This window comes from Myodes glareolus, chromosome 3 (genome assembly GCF_982192425.1).
Source record: "Myodes glareolus chromosome 3, mMyoGla1.1, whole genome shotgun sequence".
NCBI lineage: Eukaryota > Metazoa > Chordata > Mammalia > Rodentia > Cricetidae > Myodes > Myodes glareolus.
In genome coordinates, this window is record NC_142028.1 from 88,710,403 (window position 1) to 88,730,164 (window position 19,762).

The 19,762-nt window shown below is 40.3% G+C and overlaps 1 protein-coding gene across 5 annotated transcripts in view; it reads left to right on the forward strand.

Moving 5' to 3' along the window:
• Positions 1-19,762, forward strand: part of Dnai4 (dynein axonemal intermediate chain 4) — a 74,812-nt gene that overhangs the window by 25,289 nt on the left and 29,761 nt on the right. For all 5 annotated transcript variants that reach the window (XM_048453206.3, XM_048453209.3, XM_048453208.3 and 2 more), the window contains 5 exons: positions 5,065-5,249; positions 6,703-6,815; positions 8,149-8,305; positions 10,502-10,641; positions 16,667-16,795. In XM_048453206.3, coding sequence (XP_048309163.3) covers positions 5,065-5,249; positions 6,703-6,815; positions 8,149-8,305; positions 10,502-10,641; positions 16,667-16,795 — 724 coding nt within the window. The remainder of the gene's footprint in view (positions 1-5,064; positions 5,250-6,702; positions 6,816-8,148; positions 8,306-10,501; positions 10,642-16,666; positions 16,796-19,762) is intronic.

The following is a 19,762-nucleotide window of genomic DNA, read 5'->3' on the forward strand; positions in this document are numbered from 1 at the left end:
ACTATACCAGTGACAAGCAAACTGAAAAAAATGGGAAACAATGCCATTCACAATAGCTTCCCCAAAGTGCCTAAGCAACAGAGATCGCAGTCAAAGCAATCCGGAGCAGAAGTAACACTGCTGAAAGTATGACCACACCCAAGAGCCCTAGCGCTATGGACAGCATGGCACTAGCACAAAACAGATGCCTGGGTCACTGCAGTAAAATAAAGGACACAAGCACAGGATCATACCACCATAGTCACCTAATTTTGACAACAAAAGAATAAAACAAAATCATCCTGGACAAAACTCAATCCCAAATGGATTAATGAGTTCAACATGAAACCTGAAACTCTGAAACTGTAGGGGGAAAGAGTACGAAGTTTCCCTCAAGATACAGGCATAGGTAAGGATGTTCTGGATAGGGTTACAATTACTCAAGAAATGGGGCCAATAATCAAAAATGGAATCTCATTATGTCCAGCAAAGGAGGCTGTCAAAGCGAATGAAGAGGCAGCTATAAAATGGGAGAAAAATCTTTGGCAAATATACATCTAACAGAAGGTCACTATCCAGCATGTGTAAAGAACTCACAAAATCAGTTACCAAGAAAACAACCCAATCTAAAAGTTAGGGGTGGGTGTATGGAACTCAACAGGGACATTTTAGTCGGGAGATTTGAATTGCTGTTTCAGTCTCACTAGTTTTCACTGATCTGTTTAACTTGTTGGTCTCTTGTCTTAGATTCGTAAGTCGTGTGCATCTACAAACTCATTCATTTCTTTCTGATTTTCCTATTTAGTGGACAAGGTGTTTTCAAGCTAAAACATGATTCTGCTTCGAATTTCATTGGTATCTATTGTAATTGCTCCCTTTCATCTCTACTTTTGTTTGGGTTTCTCTCTTTCTTTTGATTAGTTTAGCTGAGGATTTGACAAATCTTCTTCATCATTTCAAAGAACCAGTACTTTCTCTGTTTATTTTGGAGAACACCTGTCAGTTGGTGAGAGCGGGGTATTGAAGTCACCCATGGCTCTTGTACCAGGATTAGCTGTGGCTTTGTATTGACTAGTTTTTGTTTTATGAAAATGGGTGCCTGTAGGCCAAAGCCACTTGTTTGTTTCCGGCTACCCAGACCACAAAATAATCACTCAGAAGCTTTATTATTTGCAATACTGTTTGGCCAATAGCTTAAGCATATTGCTAGCTAACTCTTACATCTAGAATGAACCCATTTCCATTATTTTATATTTTACCATGAGGGTCATGGCCTGCATGCAAGGTTCCAGCTGGCAGCTCACTTCTTTTCCCTCTGGCAGCTCCATGGCATCTCTGACTCTGCTTACTCCCCCCTCCTCTATCTGCTTGGAGCTCCCGCCTTGCCCTATTCTGCTATTCTACTGGCTGAAACAGATTTACTCATTAACCAATAAAAGCAACACATAGAATGACTTCCCAAACTAGGTGCCCCTGTGTTCAGGGGGTCTATGTTTAGAATTATAATGGCCTCCTGGTGGCTTGTTCCCTTAGTTAGTACACAGTGGCCGCTTATATGCCCTCTAAGAAATTTGGGTTTGAAATGTTTCAGAACAGCAACATTTATTTGTTTCCTAGGTTCATGTTCTTTCAACACCTTCTCCCTTCCTTTCATCCTAAGGTAGGTCTTTGTGTGTGTGTGTGTGTGTGTGTGTGGTTAGGTGAATTATTGGAGGCAACAAATGCACAGTTGCTGCTCTTTGAGCCAGTCTGCTAGTCTGTGTCATCTGATTGGAGGAATTGAAGTCATTAATAGTCAGTTACTATTGAAAGATGTACAGTCTTCCTGTCATTTTGTTAATTGCATAATGTTTAGGTCTCCCTGTGTTGCCCCCTCCTTAAGTATTATTCTAGCGTGGTTTATTTTTTTCCCCTGTGGCCTTGTTGATGGATTTGTTTCTCTCTTCAGTCCAAAGGATTCCTTCATGTATTATTATTAGTAGTATTAGTATTATTTGACTTTTCTAGATAAGATTTCTCTGTGTACTCCTGGCTGTCCTGGAACTCACTCTGTAGACCAGGCTGGCCTCACAGAGATCCATCTGCCTCTGTGAAGGGTGGGATTAACGAGAAGTGCCGCCATTGCCTGGGACTACGTGTATTTTTGTAGAACTGTCATGGTGATCATAAATTCCTTAAATCTGCTTTGTTTTTATGGGAAGTTTTCATCTTTTCCCTTCAATTATGTTAGTGTTTGCTGCAGTGGTTCTCAGCCTTCCTAGTGCCGGGGCCTTTAGCTCAGTTCCTCAGGTTGTGGTGACCCCAGCCTTAAAATTATTTGTGTTGCTACTTCATATTTACAATTTTATTACTGTTATAAATTGTAATGCAAATATTTGATATACAGGATATCTGCTCTGTGACCCCTGTGAAAGGGTCATTTGACCCCCAAAGGGGTTGCAACCCACAGATTGAGAACCACTGCTTTTCTTGGATATTTTCTGATTCAGAACTTGTAGTTAATCCTTCTCTGTCCTTCTGGCCTTTAATTTTTAGTGGAATGGGCTGTTGTCACTCTGATGAGTCTGCCCTAGTGTGTGACTGGGAGTTTCTCTCTTGCCGCTTTTAATGTACCTTCAGTGCCTGCCTTCCATATACTTTTGTGTATTTAGTGTTTTAATTATGATGTGATGAGGGGAGACTCTGAAATGTTTTGTCTGTTTGGTGACTTCGCCTCCAGTGTCTGTGTTGGCATCCCCTTGACTGAAGTGCTTCTGTTGATCCTTTAAAAAGTGTTTCCTGTGATTTTGGAACTAGATTCTTTTTCTTCTGTGCCTGCCATCCATGCATTTGCTGTTTCTGACTGTCCCGTATCTCAGAATTCTCACTATTGGGTCTTGGCTCCCGATTGATCCATCCCTCTAGTTCCATCAGTTCAAGGTTAGCTGCACTGTCATCTCCTTGTTCATTTTATTGGTGAGCCTTCCAACAGACTTTTTCATCTGTCTTACATTTTTCATTTCCACAATTTTAGATTGGTTTCGTCTCAGTATTTCCAGCTCTTGTTGAAGTCCTAGTTCATCTTTTGCAGCACCTTCCTTATTTCATCTATCTGTTTATGCTCTCAATCAGGAACTTATTTCCTTATTTGAGCATATGTATGTGATAGTGTGTGGGAGTGTGTAGTTCAGCAAATAGTTCCTTGGCCTTGGAGCTGAGTGTTTGGTATAAAGCACTGTATTATTCCCTGACTAGACTATTAGCTGCAAGAACAATCACAGCTGCGTGATCATCCCACATTGCTAATATCATACTAGCCAGTTAGTCACAGTGGTACCTTTGACTTCAATAATCATTGGAGGATAAATAATCAAGGATAATATGACATATACTCAGGATTAAATATTATCGGGTTTGGAAAAGAAAAATCAGAACGAGCTAGGCAAAGTAATTAGAAGACGAAGCTGAGAGATTATTATGGTCCACAGATTTTAGACATTGCTAAGTTGTGGAGGGCTATAATTAGGAAGTAAAAGGGAAGAGGATAGGGTGAGAGGAGGAGAAGGAAGGGTATATTCAGTGTCCTGGAGAGCATAGTAAAGAATGCATTAGAGTGATGGAGAGAAGGTGGAGGAAGGGTATATTCAGTGTCCTGAAGAGCATAGTAAAGAATGCATTAGAGTGATGGAGAGAAGGAGGAGGAAGGGTATATTCAGTGTCCTGGAGAGCATAATAAAGAATGTCTTAGAGTAAGGTGGATGGAAACATCAACAATAATCCTAAGACCTGAGCAATATACAAACAAAAGCAAAACCATCAGGAGACTTATATACATGAGACTGGAAGAAAACTAATTAAAAATAGGAAATAAAAAGTTTAATATTTAGTTACTTGTCTCTTGCTTTGATAAAACACCATGACCAAGGCAACTTATGAGAAAAACCTCTATTTAGGTTTACTATTTCAAAGGGTTAGAGTCCATAGTGGTAGAGTGAAGGAATAGCTTAGAGCTCACATCTTGATCCACAACCATGAGACAAAGAGCAAGTACTTACCAGGAATCACGGGAGTATTTTAAAATCTTAACTCTATGCCCAGTGACACACCTCCTCCAACAGGGCCACACCTCCTAATCCTTCCCAACAGTTCCACCAACTGGGAACCATGTATTCAAACCTGAGCCTCTTGGGGCCATTCTCATTCAGACTCCACAGTACCTGTGGAGTGAATTGCTGGCACAGCTGTGCTGAGCTGAGGTTCTCAGGTCCCTCTTGCTTTAGCGGGCTCCCCTTGATACCATGCTAAAAAAAGTTTTTTTCAAGCCTATACTTATGATATTATATCAACCAAAATATTAACAATATGAATAAAATATTCTATTTTTCTGATTGCTGTGTATTATCATTAGAGTATAGTATTGCTTTTTTAAAACTTACTATAAAAAAGTTTTCTGTAGCTGGGCATGGTGGCATACACCTTTAATCCCAGCACTCAGGAGGTAGAGACAGGTGGATCCCTGAGTTCAAGGCCAGTCCAGTCTAGAGGGCAAGTTTCGGGGCACCCAAGACTACACAGAGAAGCTGTCTTGAAAAACCAAAAATAAACTTATTAAATAAGTAATTAAAAAGTCTTCCTGTCACACCACCAGCTTCTATATGCTTCTTGTCACATTTGATTACATCAAGAAGCCATGGCCAGCCTGGAACCGCAAGAGCTAGTTCTAGGGCAGGTTCCCAAAGCTACAGAAAAACTCTGTCTTGAAAAACAAGCAAACAAACAAACAAACAAAAACAAAAAACAAATAAAAGAAGCCATATCAAGTGACTGGCCATACCATCCAACTTTCTATAAGTGTACTATATAATGATTAGTTACAGAGATCAGTTACCATTTTCACATCATATCTCTGTATTTATTGCTTGTATGTAGGTACATGAGTAAGACTGTTTTTATTTTGCCTAATTAAACTTCAAGCATAAAAATTTGTATTATTCAACTTTTCATGTTCATCTTGTTCTAAGAACATTATTATACTTAATATTTTTCTGCTATACGTATCTCTGTTTTCTTATCTGGATATTCAGTTTAAATAACCATTTTCTACAGGTGTTTGATGCAAGAGGCGTTGATGTTACTCCCCGACCTCTCTACCATCCAGATCCGCACCTGGGAACAGCAAAGCCCAACAAACTCTTGATGTCACAAGAAGGATCACTTGCATCAGATTTTATTTCTTCATACAGTCTGTATCAAAATACAGTTAACCCTAGTATGTTGGGGCAGTTCACAAGGTGAAGTATCCTGGCCCCAGTTCTTTTGATTTCATGTATGTTGTTGTTCTGTTTATATTGCATACGTACAGAATATATGTTTCCAGTTTTCTGACTTCAATCAATAAGTCCTAGTGTTCTAGCTTTTATGTTTTAATTATATTCATGTCCGGAGCTTGACTGAAGATTTCCCACAAATTCTAAAACATTGTGAAACGTGTGTAGATGTTTGCCTGAGATTGTCCAAGGTTTCCGAAAGAAAGGACTAGCTTCACAGTTGGCCACAAATCGCAATTAGATATTTTGGCCCAGTTTCTTTAGGGTTTTATTGCTGCCATCTGAAATACAGTGTAGTCACACACACACTGCTCTAGAGCCTGCACTCAATTCACACACCAACCACGTAGAACGCAGATCAGAAACAAGGGCTCTTCCAGTAAGGTTGACCCCTTTGTAAACAATTGAAAGCCTAAATGTAAGATGTTACAGAATAATGTTATGATCGTTTGTTTAAAATTTGTTTTTGAGTTCTGTCCATTTCCTGCTGTTAAGTATACATGCCATGTGAACGCTTTCCCTGTGGAGATGTAACACACATCCACTCATCCCAGAAAGGAAACTCATGACTGACCAAACAAATGATTGCACGAAAGCCCAGCGTGGTGGAACGTGAGTCTTTATTGGTATTACTAACAGGAGTCAGGAACTGGGATGACTCAGGGAGACTCTGTGTCTCAGAAAAGCAGATCCCACGTGGTAACCGAAAGCCACACCCCCGAACTCTGTGCAGCCTATAGGCAGCCCCACAACCCCACAGTTTCTCCCCCCCCACCATGGTTCAGTCACTCAGTCTCCTCCCCAACGCTTCTTTACTCCTTTATGCTGGGAAGGGACCTTTAAGACTCTTCCAAGTTACTGTATTTTCCAGACATGACCTTTTTTAAAACCTCCCTGGTCGGAAGGCTTCCATTTGTACAGTGTAGCTGTGTCTCAGGTTACCTTTCCAGAGGAGGAAAGCACTCTACAGTGTAGCTGTGTCTTGTTACCTTTCAAGAGGACTTTTGTAAAATTGAACTTTTGAGTCGAGTTATGAGGAATGTGCAGAAGCAAAGAGAAGAATATTCTTGGTTGAGGCCCTAAACAGACTCCTAGGATGGAGGTGCTTAAATACCCAGCAACAAAATGATGAAAAGAGACAGTGAAAATGGAGTCTGAGAGGAAGCTATATTTTAGATAGTCATTCAAAATATACATTGGGAACACTGATGTCCTCGGTGTAGATCTGATATGTTATTCTAAAATATACTTTCACTTTTTAAAGGACATGAAAAATCAACTGAAGATTTAAATGATATTATGATTTATGTTGCTTATATGACTAGTATGTTTGACTTGTCCATCTGTTGATATAGTCTAATTTACACTTCCAGTTTCTCTTAAGGACAGTGACCAAATGTGTTAATAACTTTCAAAGGTCAGTCATGGGGAGCAGCTCGGTGTCGAAGTCAAGTGTGTCCACAACTGAATCAATGACAGAGGACCTAGATGAACCAGCTTACAAGAGGGACAGACTGGCTAGTTTTACAGGTAATAAAAATAATTTTCTTTCAATCTTACAGCTTTAATGTATTTTCAATGGTTTAACTCCCCACACGGAAATTGTCCTTGTAATGTTTGTGAAACCTAGATTATTTTGGCACATTTGGTACCATTTTAAGATTAATTCCTAATTGTGACTGAGAGTAGATAAAAAGCAACTGAGGACCTATCTCAGTGGGGGACCATTTGCCTACATCAAAGACCCTGAGTTTAGTCCTTAGCAATACTTCCTTTCCTCTGTGTGTGTGTGTGTGTGTGTGTGTGTGTGTGTGTGAGAGAGAGAGAGAGAGAGAGAGAGAGAGAGAGAGAGAAAGACTCCCTTTTTTTCTGTACATGTAGATATAAGTCTGAGTCCAGCCTGGGCTATATATTGAGATCCTGTCTCAAGTCCCCAAACCTATTGAACCCTGACTTATATGCCGCATTAAGGTTGTTTCTCACCGATAACCCATTCCTAGCCCTTGAATATAACCCTTTCTCAGCTCTGAAATTCTGTCCTTAGTGAAATTATCCTAGAGTATTGAGCCTCTCACTATTCGAAAGATTTGACCCATCTTTTAAAAACATATTATTTATTTGTGTGAAAATTGGGACCATTTTACACCTGTAATCAACCAAACCCGTTGAAGAGTCTTTTATCCCCTGTTGAAGATGATTAGAGGAGACCTATTAAAAAGCAAAACAAAACAAGAACAAACAAACAAAATAAGTAGTAAGGTTGCTGAGGCCTCAAAGGGTCAGGTGACTTTCCCCATACGCATGCCCCCATCTTCTTTCTCAGTAGTACCAACAGCTACTTTAAAATCCCTGGTAACAGTACAGGATAATTGTAACAGGATTGCCCATGGGACCGTGACCAGAGGTGTGAGACAAGGCTGGGATTAATGCCTGTAGCAGCAGAACAGAACTGACTTCTCTAATTGCTTTCACAGAAGTTAAATAGACTGCTGCATAAAGACACTTGCTGTGTGTGTCATCATTGCGTCTTAGTGACCAGGAAGTGAGAACATGTTGTGTATGTTGTCATTGTGTCTTAGTGACCAGGCAGTGTGCACATGCTGTGTGTGTTGTCATTGTGTCTTAGTGAGCGGTATGTTGTCATTGTGTCTTAGTGACCAGGAAGTGAGAATATGTTGTGTATGTTGTCATTGTGTCTTAGTGACCGGGCAGTGTGCACATGTTGTGTGTGTTGTCGTTGCATCTTAGTGAGTAGGCAGTGTGCACACTTGCCATGTGTGTGTGTGTGATCATTGTGTCTTAGCGATTAGGAAGTGTGCACACAAGCAGTTCCAGGGTGATCTTACTATGGCGTGTATTTTAGACGTGCGAGTTCTGAGAACCACACCTGAAACATCTTTAACAAAGGAAGATCTGGAGAAGAACATAGAGATCATTCTCACGGAGACGAAAACACTGAAATTTTTTGACCTGCCAACAGTCATATACTCAGTAGAATCCGAAGAAGCGGAGAAAATAGTGTATGTATAGCTCCATTGTCTATGTTGCTTCTATATAGTTCAGACGCTGAATAAGAGGTTCTTGTTCTTTTGAAGAGTCCCTGGAGATTTCTAGAAATGTGCCCTTGAAATTACACATATACTCTATGATCTTATATGGACATGTTTATATCACATGACATTTTTCTATAGGAAAAGCCCTTATCTTTAGCATAGCCTGTGTATTTATGTGAACTTTTGAAGAAGAAAGGGAAATGGTCAGCAGGTCCAAAGTTCTAGTTACCAGGACCAAGTCCTAGAACCCTGTCACAGCTATATGATCATAGTCAATGTATGCTGCAGGATAGCTAGAAGAGAGAATGTTGGGCTCAGCACGAAGAATAAATGTTTGAGGTAGAAGATATGATCCTTCCTGTGATTTAATAAAAACAGTATGTGCACATATACAAAGCATGAGGGCCTAAATTAGGGTCCCAAGTGCCCACGTAAGAGACCTGTGTGGTTGGTGTGGGGAAGGAGCAGTGGTGGGGGGAGTGGAGACAGAAGGATTACAGGGATTTGCTGGCTGCTGGTCCAACTCCAGGGTCAGTGAGACTTTATCTCAAGGGATTAAAAGAGCAACAGGACACTTGACATTCTCCTCTGATCTCCATGTACAGGCACCCACACATACATGTGCATATATCACACATTCATTTACATAACGGACACACATATAACAATAATAAGTGAATTAAAAATGATTCCCTCAGGTTGAATTTGATAAAAATATACCAAAGCAATAAAAAGACAAGTCATTATTAAAGGATAAGCAACAGATCCTGAATTCAGACCCTGAGGGTGTTTGAGCTATGGTATGATTAGATACAAAATATGAAGTCGTTGTGAAGTGTTTCAGCAATTAAGGTGGTTAAAACATTCACATTAAGCTCTGATTGACATATTTAGATAAGAACTTTATTGTCAAAAAGCAAACATTGGTTTAAATGTAATTGAGTAAAGATTAAATGACTGAAAAAATAGGTCTGAATAACTACAGGAAATAAAATGTAAAGAGATTATAAAAATAATGTTTTAGCTTGTCAGTGTTTCAGACATGTACACCACAAATCACAGAGGACCAGAGTTGGGAGGCTTTCCTGAGCCACTAACAGACTCTTGTGTAGAACAAAAATGGAATCAACTGAAATATCCGCAGGGCATTGTGCTGACCTCCTGAAAAACAGATGTGACGAGGAGAGGATTTTTTCAAGGTTTATCTTTATTTAAGTGTGTGTATGTGAGAGAGAGAAGGGGGAGAGAGGGAGTGAGAGAGGGAGAGAGAGAGAAAGAGAGAGAGAGAGAGAGAGAGAGAGAGAGAGAGAGAGAGAGAGAGAGATCTGTTATGTGTGTAGGTGCTAGGAGAGGCCAGAAGAGGGCATCACATTTTCTAGATCTGAAGTTACATGTAGTTCCAAGCTTCCCAGTATGGATCCTGGGAGCTCAATTCCCGGCCATCTGGAGGAACAGTAGATACTCTTAACTACTGAGGCAGACAGAATACTTAGGAAAAGATCACTTCATAATAAAGGGAGGGGCATAATCATTTTAAATTAAAATTTCAAAGTAGAATTACACTAAATTCTTCAACTACACTGAAATGAAAAATGAGTCATCCTAACTAAGACATTCTTATATACACTGGGAGATTAGAAATATTTCCTAGATTAATAAAATTAAAATGTAAATTTAAAAATAGTTATAACTAGACTGAGCAGTGGTGGCCTCATATCTTTTATCCCAGAACTGGGAAGGCAAAAGCAAATGAATCTCTGTGAGTTCAAGGTCAGCCTTGATATCTTGGATATCTGGGGTTACACAGAGAAACGCTGTCTCAGAAAAATAAAAATTTAAAAACACTCACAAATAACCAGTTATGAACACAGCATGCGCCTAATGCTGCAACAGTAATACTTTGAAGGAGTTTGTCCTATTAAAGTCCCTAAATTCTCTGAACATTAGTAAACTCTGTCGATAGTGTGGATGCTGGGAAGCCCAGCGCGAAACAGCCCTTCGGTGGTGAGGTAGTGAAATATTTTTCTAAGGAGATGTTAGCGTTCACTTGACACTTGTTACCGTCTGTGCTAATGAAAGCGCTCGACAACATGCAATGGGGAAAGGTAGTGATGTATGTTCATGATGTTTTTAATTCATCAGTTACTTTTTGCTTCTTTGCAGACAGAAAAATAAGAAGTATGAAGAACTTTGTAGAAATAGATTAGGCAATGACCTGTATGTCGAACGGATGATGCAAACGTTTAATGGTGCACCAAAGAATAAGGAGGTCCAGTGTGAAAAGATCATAATGGAAGACAAAGGTAATTTGCCTTATTCCTGGTTGGCAAACCATTGCTATATTTTGATATCTGTTCCTGGACTCTGTCAGTCAACACATGTTAAACTATATAAAAAAATGGAAATTGATTTGCCTAGATCTCAGTACTAGTTATTGTTAATTTCTAATGTTCAGAATTTGACAAGGTGACAGGAAATAATGAGATAAAGTATCTGAGTAACATAATTGTTGAGACTGATTTTTATTCACCTTTTATCAGAACTCTGCGCTCTTCAATTATTTATACAATTTATAGAAAATGATTTTATAATATGGTTTACTACCAGTACATACATCTGTATAGTCCACACAGTTCTTCCCTTCTTCCCATCATAAGTGGTTTAATGACCACCATATCGCCGTAAAGTGGGTCTGAATCATAGTCTCCATTTCATTGCTGGGGAATCAACACAGAAGAGTCACCTCAGTTGGTGACACACACAGGTCTTAGAACCCGTGCTCTGAAAAATTCTCCTTACTACCTCTCACTGTTTACAAATTAACGTTTCTGAGGATACTCCAGAAGCGGAAGCCAATGGGCTGTGGTCAGAGGACAAACGGGGAGAAAGAGCATGCATAATCTGATTGTAGTTATTACTGAACATAGCTGGGAACTAGTTTCTTCCTAAAGATTGAAAATGCAAACCTCTAGCAAAAACAAGTGTAGTTTTGTTTTGTTGTAAAGGATCGTTCATGTGTCTTCTAGGTGGGGCATTTATTGCTCACCCCTGATACTTCCTTTTATGTGAAAGAGGAAGAACAAATGCTCCAGTCTCCTTTAGCTTTCCCTCATTCCTTCCTCAGAGCAGAGGTGTGGCTTGCCTGGGTGAAGTGCGAGTGTACCTTGGTGTCCTGCTGGTGTTCCTTCCCTGGTAGCCTGATGACAGGAAGCACAAATTCTTATTAGCATGAAACCCCGGATTTAATCCACAGCACCGCGTAAGTGAAGTGTGATGCTGCATTCCTGTAAGGTCTCAGTTCTCAGGAGGGGCCAGCAGGAGGATCAAGAGTTCAGGGTCATCCTCATTGGGAATAACAATGGAAATGAGAATGCGCACTATAGTTTGCAACAGAACAGTTAGGAAAGAAGATGCGGTAATAATTCTTGATGATAGATCGTTGCAAAAGATTCAGTCTGAGGAGCAGAAAGGAAGAACATGATGCTAAGGAAAGCCATGAGACAGTAAGCACACATATGTGGATGTCATGGGACTGTGAGAAGGGTACCAGGAGCAGAGGAACATGTCTCTCTAAACATGCTAAGGGTCTGCTCTGAGAAGAACTCCGAAAAGAGATCCACACAAAGACACACACATAGTCAGTCAGAACACAGAGTGAGAATCTTGAAAGTCACAATAGAAAAATGATTTATCACACATGGTCTGATTTTCAATACTAAGTTTTGCACTGGAAACCATGGAGGGCAGACGTTAGCACCGTGACATTTAAAGTTCAGAAGCAAAAGAAGTGCTGTCGAATAAAAATGCCAAGTCCTTTAGAAGTGAAGAAATTAAGATACTTCTGAGTCTCCAAAAGCTAACAGAATTTATTGATGGTGGAATTGCTTTAAATGAATGCTAATTAGAGCCCTTTAGGCAGAAAAAGGAGGACAGGAGACTGTAACCTGAAGATGCGTGCAAAAAAACTGAATAGCAGTACAAAGAGCATACAGACAAGGGCAGCAGACAGTAGCTTTTGTTTTCAATTGCCTGGTTTTTGCAGTAGAGTTTAAAAGAGATGCAGAGGGTCTGGAGAGGTGGCTCAGGGGTCAAGAGCACTGGATGCTCTTCCAGATGTGGGTTCCATTCCCAGCACCCACATAGTGGCTTACACCCATCTGTAACTCCAGCTCCAGGGCATCCAACACTTTCTTTTGGCATTTGTGGGCACTTCATACATAGACACACACAGACAAAACATTCATGACATAAAAATAAATATTAAAAAATGTAAAGATATTAATAAAGCAGTGTTTAGGTTGCTAATGGACTTACAATATGCAAAGAATATAATCCTCAAAAACAAAGTGGTGGAGCAGAATTGTATAAAAAGGAAAGTTTTAATATGCAATTTACAAAGTTATTAAATTAAGAATAGGTTTAATTTTCAAAATTTGGTTGTAATCCTTAAATGGTGCCAACATACAAAAAAATGATGACAACAAAAATATACACCCTACAAGTTAGGGAAGGGAAGATAAGAATGGAATAGAAATGAGACACTGTCAAAAGATCAATTATACACTGAATAGTCACTGAGGAGTTCAGAAACAAGGTATAGAGAATACAAATATCAATATGTTTTTTAAAAACCAACAATTCCACATTAGTAATTACTTTAAATATAAATTAATTATGCTGTACAATTAAAAAAGATTGGCTGAATATAAGATCTCTGTGAGAGGCTTGACTGAATGGCTAAGTATGCACAAAAGTGAAAACTGAAACAGCTCTACTGATCAGATGAGGACTTCAGGAAATCCTCATAAGTACCAAAGAACACTGCGTATTAATCAATGGCTCAACCCATAAGGAAAGCTTAACAGTTGTGAACATAAGATGAGAGATCTAAATAAGCAGCAAGAGTGGGCTCAGTTGAGGCGAGCATTAGTCCCGCAGTAATGGTTCAACATGCCTTTCCAGGAATGAGCGGAAGAGCCAGACAGATGCGTAGGCCAAGTAGGGAGGTTGGGCTGTAGTTCCATGGTAGAGTCTTGCATAGCACGTGTGAGGGCTGTGCATCGCATCCACAGGACAAGAAACCAACTTGACATAACAAAAATATGCACAATATTCTATCCCAAATGAAAAATTCGTGAATCTGTTTTGAAAAATGAAAACCCAATGTACCAAAATGTATGGAATGTTTCAAAGCACTGCTTAAAGAGGAACAGCCAGACAATTCAGAAAGAAGTAAGAGCTCAAATTAATAAGCTAATCTTACAGCTCAGGATACTGAAGAAGTTTGAATCCAATACTAGCAGAAGGACAGAAGTAATAGAATGAGCAAAATAGAGAAAAGTGAACTAGATAAAGACCAGAAGCTGGTGCTTTGGAAACATGAATGAAATCAGCCAGCTTGCTGGACTGATTACTGAAAAAGAGGAGATTCGGTTACCAAAGTGCCAGGCGTGACTGTGGATCCTCAAACAGTGCTGTGATAGAATATTGTAAACTATGGTACGCCAGCATAGACAGCTTAATGAAATGGAAGAATTCCTGTACAGGCGCAAGTGTTAATAGAAAATCTGAATAGATCTACAAAAAACAAAGTGATCTAGCAATCCTAAGCCTTTCCTCAGAGAGAACACCAGGGTCAAAGTTTCCTCAGGTGAATTCTAACAGTTTTTTTTAATAGAAGACTTGATGCTAATCTTCCATCTTCCCTTCCAAAAAAATGGTTTTGAATATACCGCCCCCCCCCACCGCATAGTACTAACAAGCTCAATCCAACCTTGCATGAAGTGGGCTGTACATTATGATCAAGTGACATTTAGCCCAGTGACTCAATGATAACTCAACACGTTACAATCAGTCAATGTAGTATACCACACTAAGAGACGAAAGGGAAAAATAACCACTCTCACTACCAGGCTTCTGCTATGTGACTTTTTTCTTAAACCAGAGAAAGAACCTTGCTCTGTTGCCTAGGCTGTTGAATTTGTTGCGTAGCTCAAGCTAGCCTCAGGCTCTGGTATATCGCACAGGGCGGTCTCTTTCTCATGGTCCTTCTGCCTCTGCCTCTGCGGGCTGGGATTGGAGGTGTGCATCAGCAATTCCATCTGCCTTTCCTGTTCTTCGTGCAATTCTTGAGCCTCTTTATAAGATGTTGTCTTGAGTAATTTGAGGATGCTGTGAATTACCCCTTCGTCTCCTTACTAACTTACTCCACCCTTTGTGCAAATGGAGGAATTTCAGTTAAATTTTCACTCTGTGGCCCCTTTTCCAGGGAAAAAGAAGGGACTCGTTTGGAAGGAAAGGTCAGGAGACGGAGTTAATGCTTAGCTGCTTCTGGGTGTGCTGTTGGGTCTGCTCAGTTTCAGACAGTGTGCATTCTGGTCTTACTCCTTTGGAAGAGGCTCTGCTTCTCTGGCTGTACCAGGACTCACAAGCATTGCATATACTGCACTTGGAAGGGAAGAATTAGCAAATCCACTAGGTTGCAGATTTGTTTTGTTTTGGTTTGTATTTGTTCTGTTTTTAGAGACAGGATTTCTCTGTGTAGCTTTGGAGCCTGTCCTGGAACTTAGTCTGTAGACCAGGCTGGCCTCAAACTCACCAAGTTTCTCCTGCCTCTGCCTTTCAAGTTCTGGGTTTAAAGGCATATGCTACCGCCTCCTGGCTCAGATTTTTTTTTAAAATAACATAATTCTTTATTGATTCCTTGGGAATTTAACATCATGCACCCAAATCCCGTTCATCTTCTACTCCCTCCATATCCACCCCTCACCCTGCATCATCTCTCCTCAAAAGAAGCACCCATCCACCCCTATTAATTAAAAACAAAAAAAAATCCCACCTCGCTCCTCCCTTCTTTCCCACCTCTCCAGCACCTCTGCATTCATCCTAGTGGCATGGGGAGTTGTGGTGTGCCATGCATTATACCCTTTTGCCCAATCAGCTCCATCCACAAATGATTGTTGCAATGGGTTGTTGGTTAGATTCAAGGCCTCTGGTTCCTGGTACACCATCAATACTGGACCTTCACCGAAACTCCTCTATCCTGCTGTTACCCGAAGACATAAAGATCCTGGAGCTACAGTTATGCAAAACCAATCCCTTCGTGTGCTCCAGGAGGTCATAGATGGGGTAGATGTTCAGGATGGGCCATCCGAAGGCCCAGGATGTGAGCCTAGGTGGTGGCTAAGCTCCTCAGGATGCTGGAACCAACCCCCTCAGGCAAGGAGCGGAGCCAGCGCTCACACACCTGCCCACATACACATCAACATGCACACACATGTACTTACACATTAAAAACAACCCACTTTTGGCATGGTAATGGGTCCTTGTAACTCTAGCACTGTAAAGGCAAAAATGAGAGGATGGAGAAATCAGTTATCTTTGTCCACACAGCTAATCTGAGATCAGCCTCTCTACATAGCATCCTACCTCAAAAACAAAACTTCCCCTTCCTCCTATTTTCCCTTCTGCCTCCCCTCCTCCTTCTTCTCTTCTTCCTTTTTGTTGAGAGCCTCGGTTTTATATTGTATGGTTCTAGTAGAAATGGCTACATTTACTAGGCCCAGATCCTATCTTGAGTTTTAAAGGAAAGGTTCTTTACTAAAACATCATTCTTAAAAACAAAAATAAACTCCACACCATTAACAGAAAGTTAGTAGTGTCAGCGGTAGGAATACAGTACCCAGCGATAATATATTGCTACAAAAGCAGTTAATTGGTAGCAAAAGGGGATGGGGGCTTTTGAAATTATTATTTGAAGATAAATGATGCTTTCAGTTTGTATTTGGTCACCATTGCTATATTTGATGATTTGAATAAGTGTAATTAAGGTTTGTGACAATGTCATCGTCCTAACAAGTACAATGTTTTTACCTAAAGAGTTGTGTAGGGAACTTTACTAAGTAAAAGGAATGAGATGCTTCCCACAAGCAGATCTGTAAAATATAAGCTGTTGTGTGTCAGTCACTAGCAAAAACATTGTCTGGGTGTTGCCCAGCTCCATATCCCACGACAGCCTTGTAGTGACAGGCTGATGAGGTGATTCTTCTTCAGCCTGGGTAGGAAAGTTGGAGAAACAGAGGTCAGATGAGAATAAGGGTAACTTGGGCTATCCCTAAAACATGAAGGCATATCTAGAAGCTAATAGTGAGGTGGCTCAGGATCCCCCAAGGTGTCCTCATGAACTATTTCTGTTATTTTCCTGCCAACGTCGTTAAAATTAACGTGATTTTAATAGAAAATAATTTTATATTTTTCCATGACCAGTTACATACAAAGCTGTAATATTAGCATTTGTTTTGAAATCCTTTCGCCTTTTCTGTCGTCCAGGCATAATGGCCACCGCCTGGGACTTGTACGATTCTTTCAACACTCCCGAAGCTTTGATATCAGCAAAACCATCTGCGGCTGTAAGTAAAGGAAGTTTACTTGCTAAAGACCGGGACGAGAATCTCCAAGGTAAGTACATGGGCAGAGGTGAGGTGCTGCAGGGTTTGCAGGCTGTCCCCACACAGCACCTTCCCTTCTGTGCTGCAGTTCCCAGTTTCCTGTGCACAGAACGTGGAAAGTACAGCTTTTCTCAGGGATTCTGCCGGTGCTTTCAGTTTCCTGGATTCCAAGCATGAAATTAAGGTTTTTTTTATTTGTTTGTTTTGTTTTGTTTTTGTTTTTGTTTTTGTCTTGGATGCCTGTCAGGAGTTTGAGGTTGTTTCAGTCAGGGGTCTGTAACTTTCTATGTGCCCTAGGCCGACCTCCAATTCACAGAGATCCTCCCTCCTCTGGGATTAAAGGCATTTGCCGCCATGCCAGGCCTTGTTTTTAAGTTTTTCTCTAGTGCATTTTTTTCTTTCTCTCTCTTTCTAAACTTTTTTTTCACATATATGTATATGTGCACATTTGTGAGTGTGCAAGTTTATATGTATGTGTGCATTACACCAGTGTGAGCAGCACTCAGAAGACAAACTTGGGTGTGTGTGGTCCTTACCTTCCAGCCTGTTTGAGACAGTCTTGTTATTGCTTCCTGCTGGACACTCAGGCTAGCTGCCTTTAAGTTAGAATATTTAGAACATTGCATCTTCCATTATTTGTTTTCTGGTTTTGTTTCATTTTATTTACTGATTGATTTTTACTATCTTTTTGTTGTTATTCCTTTTTTAGTTACCTTTTAGCTTACATCTGTGTGCCCGTCTGCTCTTTGGCTTATCTCTGTGTTTCTGTTCAGTTGGTTACTTGGCTGCATATGGCATTACATACGCACAACTTACCAAATTCCACTGGTGTCAACATGTTACCTGTTTGACTTCTGTGTTTGGTGGTTGGTTTTGGTTTTCTTGAGGCAAGGTTTTATTATGTGCCCTGGCCTGCCTGGAACCTGTGAACACTAAGCTGGCCTGGAACTTGCTCTTATCTCCCTGCGTTTGCCTCCTGAGCCTGGGATTGTGGGCATGAGCACATCTTCTTTGGCTTATAATGTTTGCCTTGTATATTTCTTCTAGATATCAAGAAAGACATTTAGATATTTAGAACTTCATAAGACAATGTAATTAATTCTTTAATCACAAATATCTCAGAAGAAATAAAATTTATTTGTGTGCAATGTGAGGGCCTGCTTGTTGCCCCAGCCACCTGGCTAGCTTAGCCCCGAAATAATCACACAGAGAGTCTACATTAGGTTATAAACTGATTGGCCCGTTAGCTCAGGCTTTGTATTAGCTCTTATAATGTATGCCAGCCCATTATTCTTGTCTATGTTAGCCACATGGCTCAGTACCTTTTTCAGCGGGTCACATCCTGCTACTTCAGTGGTCTGGGCAGGACTGGGGTGAGATGGGCTTCCTCCTTCCCAGTATTCTCCTGTTCTCATTGCCCCATCATTACTTCCTGTCTGGTTGTCCCACCTATACTTCCTGCCTGGCCAATCAAAGTGTATTTAAAACTTGATTGACAGAATACAGACAATTCTCCTGTACCATTTGTGTTACACACTTTGTGTGTTTATGTGTATTATATATGCTCAATTGTGCATGTATATACTCATGTATACATGTAGAGATCAAAGGACAACGGAAGTTGTCATTCTTCAAGTGCTATCCACTTTATTTTTGAGCCAGAGTTTCCTACTGGTCTTGGACCCAACAATTTGGCTCCACTGTCTTGCCCAGTAATCTGTAGGAACCCGTCTCTCCTGAATTAGGAGTGAGAACCACTGTAGCCAGCTGCTGCTGCTGTTGCTGCTGCTTCCTTAGGCAAGGTCTCACTGTGTAACCCTAGCTGAACTGGAACTTACTATGTAGACCATGCTGGTCTCAGAGACCCACCTGACTCTGTTTCCTGAGTGCAGGGACTCAAGATGTGTGCCAAGGGCCCTGCCTGTCCCCAGCTTATTCACACTGAGCGCAAGCTCTCATGCCTGTGGGGCAGCACTTTACTCACTGGGCCTTCATCGTCTCCTGGTTTTTATTGGATGTTTTTACTACAGAATTCTGTGTGAATAGTTCTTTTCATCCATCATTCAGAGAACATATGCAAATTCTTCTGCAATCTCTTGTTTCTAATGAAAAGTGTGTTCATACGCAAATAAATTTCTTCCTATAAATATCTTCCCCGTCACTGCTCTCAGCATTTTTTATCTTCCTGTTTTATTTTTTTATTTTTGTCTTCTGTTTTCAGTAGTATAAATATGGTAAGTCTTTGGTGGCTATCTTTAGATTTCCTCTTCAGGGCTCACTCAGTTTCTTCACTCTGTTTTTGTTCTTTGCACAGTTCTATGTATTTTCAGTGTTGTTTTCAGGCACTTTTTCATGGGACAATTTTCTCTCTTTCTGAAATAATAATCACCTGAATATTATAATTTCACAGGGTCCCAAGGCTTTATTCATTATGTTTTTCAGAGTAGTTTTATTTTATGTTTTTTATGTTTATTCTCCTAAGTTTGAACATTATTTTTATTTAAAACAATGTGTATGTATGGCGGTGGGGCCTGTGTACATGAGTGCTGAGTAGGAGGAGGCCAGAAGAGGACATCAGCTTCCCTCAAGTTAGAGTTGCAGGCCAGATGTGGGAGCTGGGAATTGTGCTTGGTCTTTTATAAGAACAGTATGTATTCTTAACCACTGAGCCATCTTGTCACATTTTTTTTTTAAGGTCGTTTTTTTGCTTTATTAAATGAGCTGGATGTGGTGGCACACACCTTTAATCCCAGCACTCAGTGACAGAGCCAGTCATATCTCTGTGAGTTCGAGCCCAGGCTGGTCTACATAATGAGTTTGAGGAAGCCAAGATTATACAGAGAGAGACCCTGTCTCAAAAAAAAAAAATACCCCATTACTAAAGTTGGTTGCTCATTATTCTTGCTTTGAGTTCACTGATACATTTTTCTTTTTCCTTTTGATCCTGTTATTTTACCCGTTAATTGAAATTTTAAAT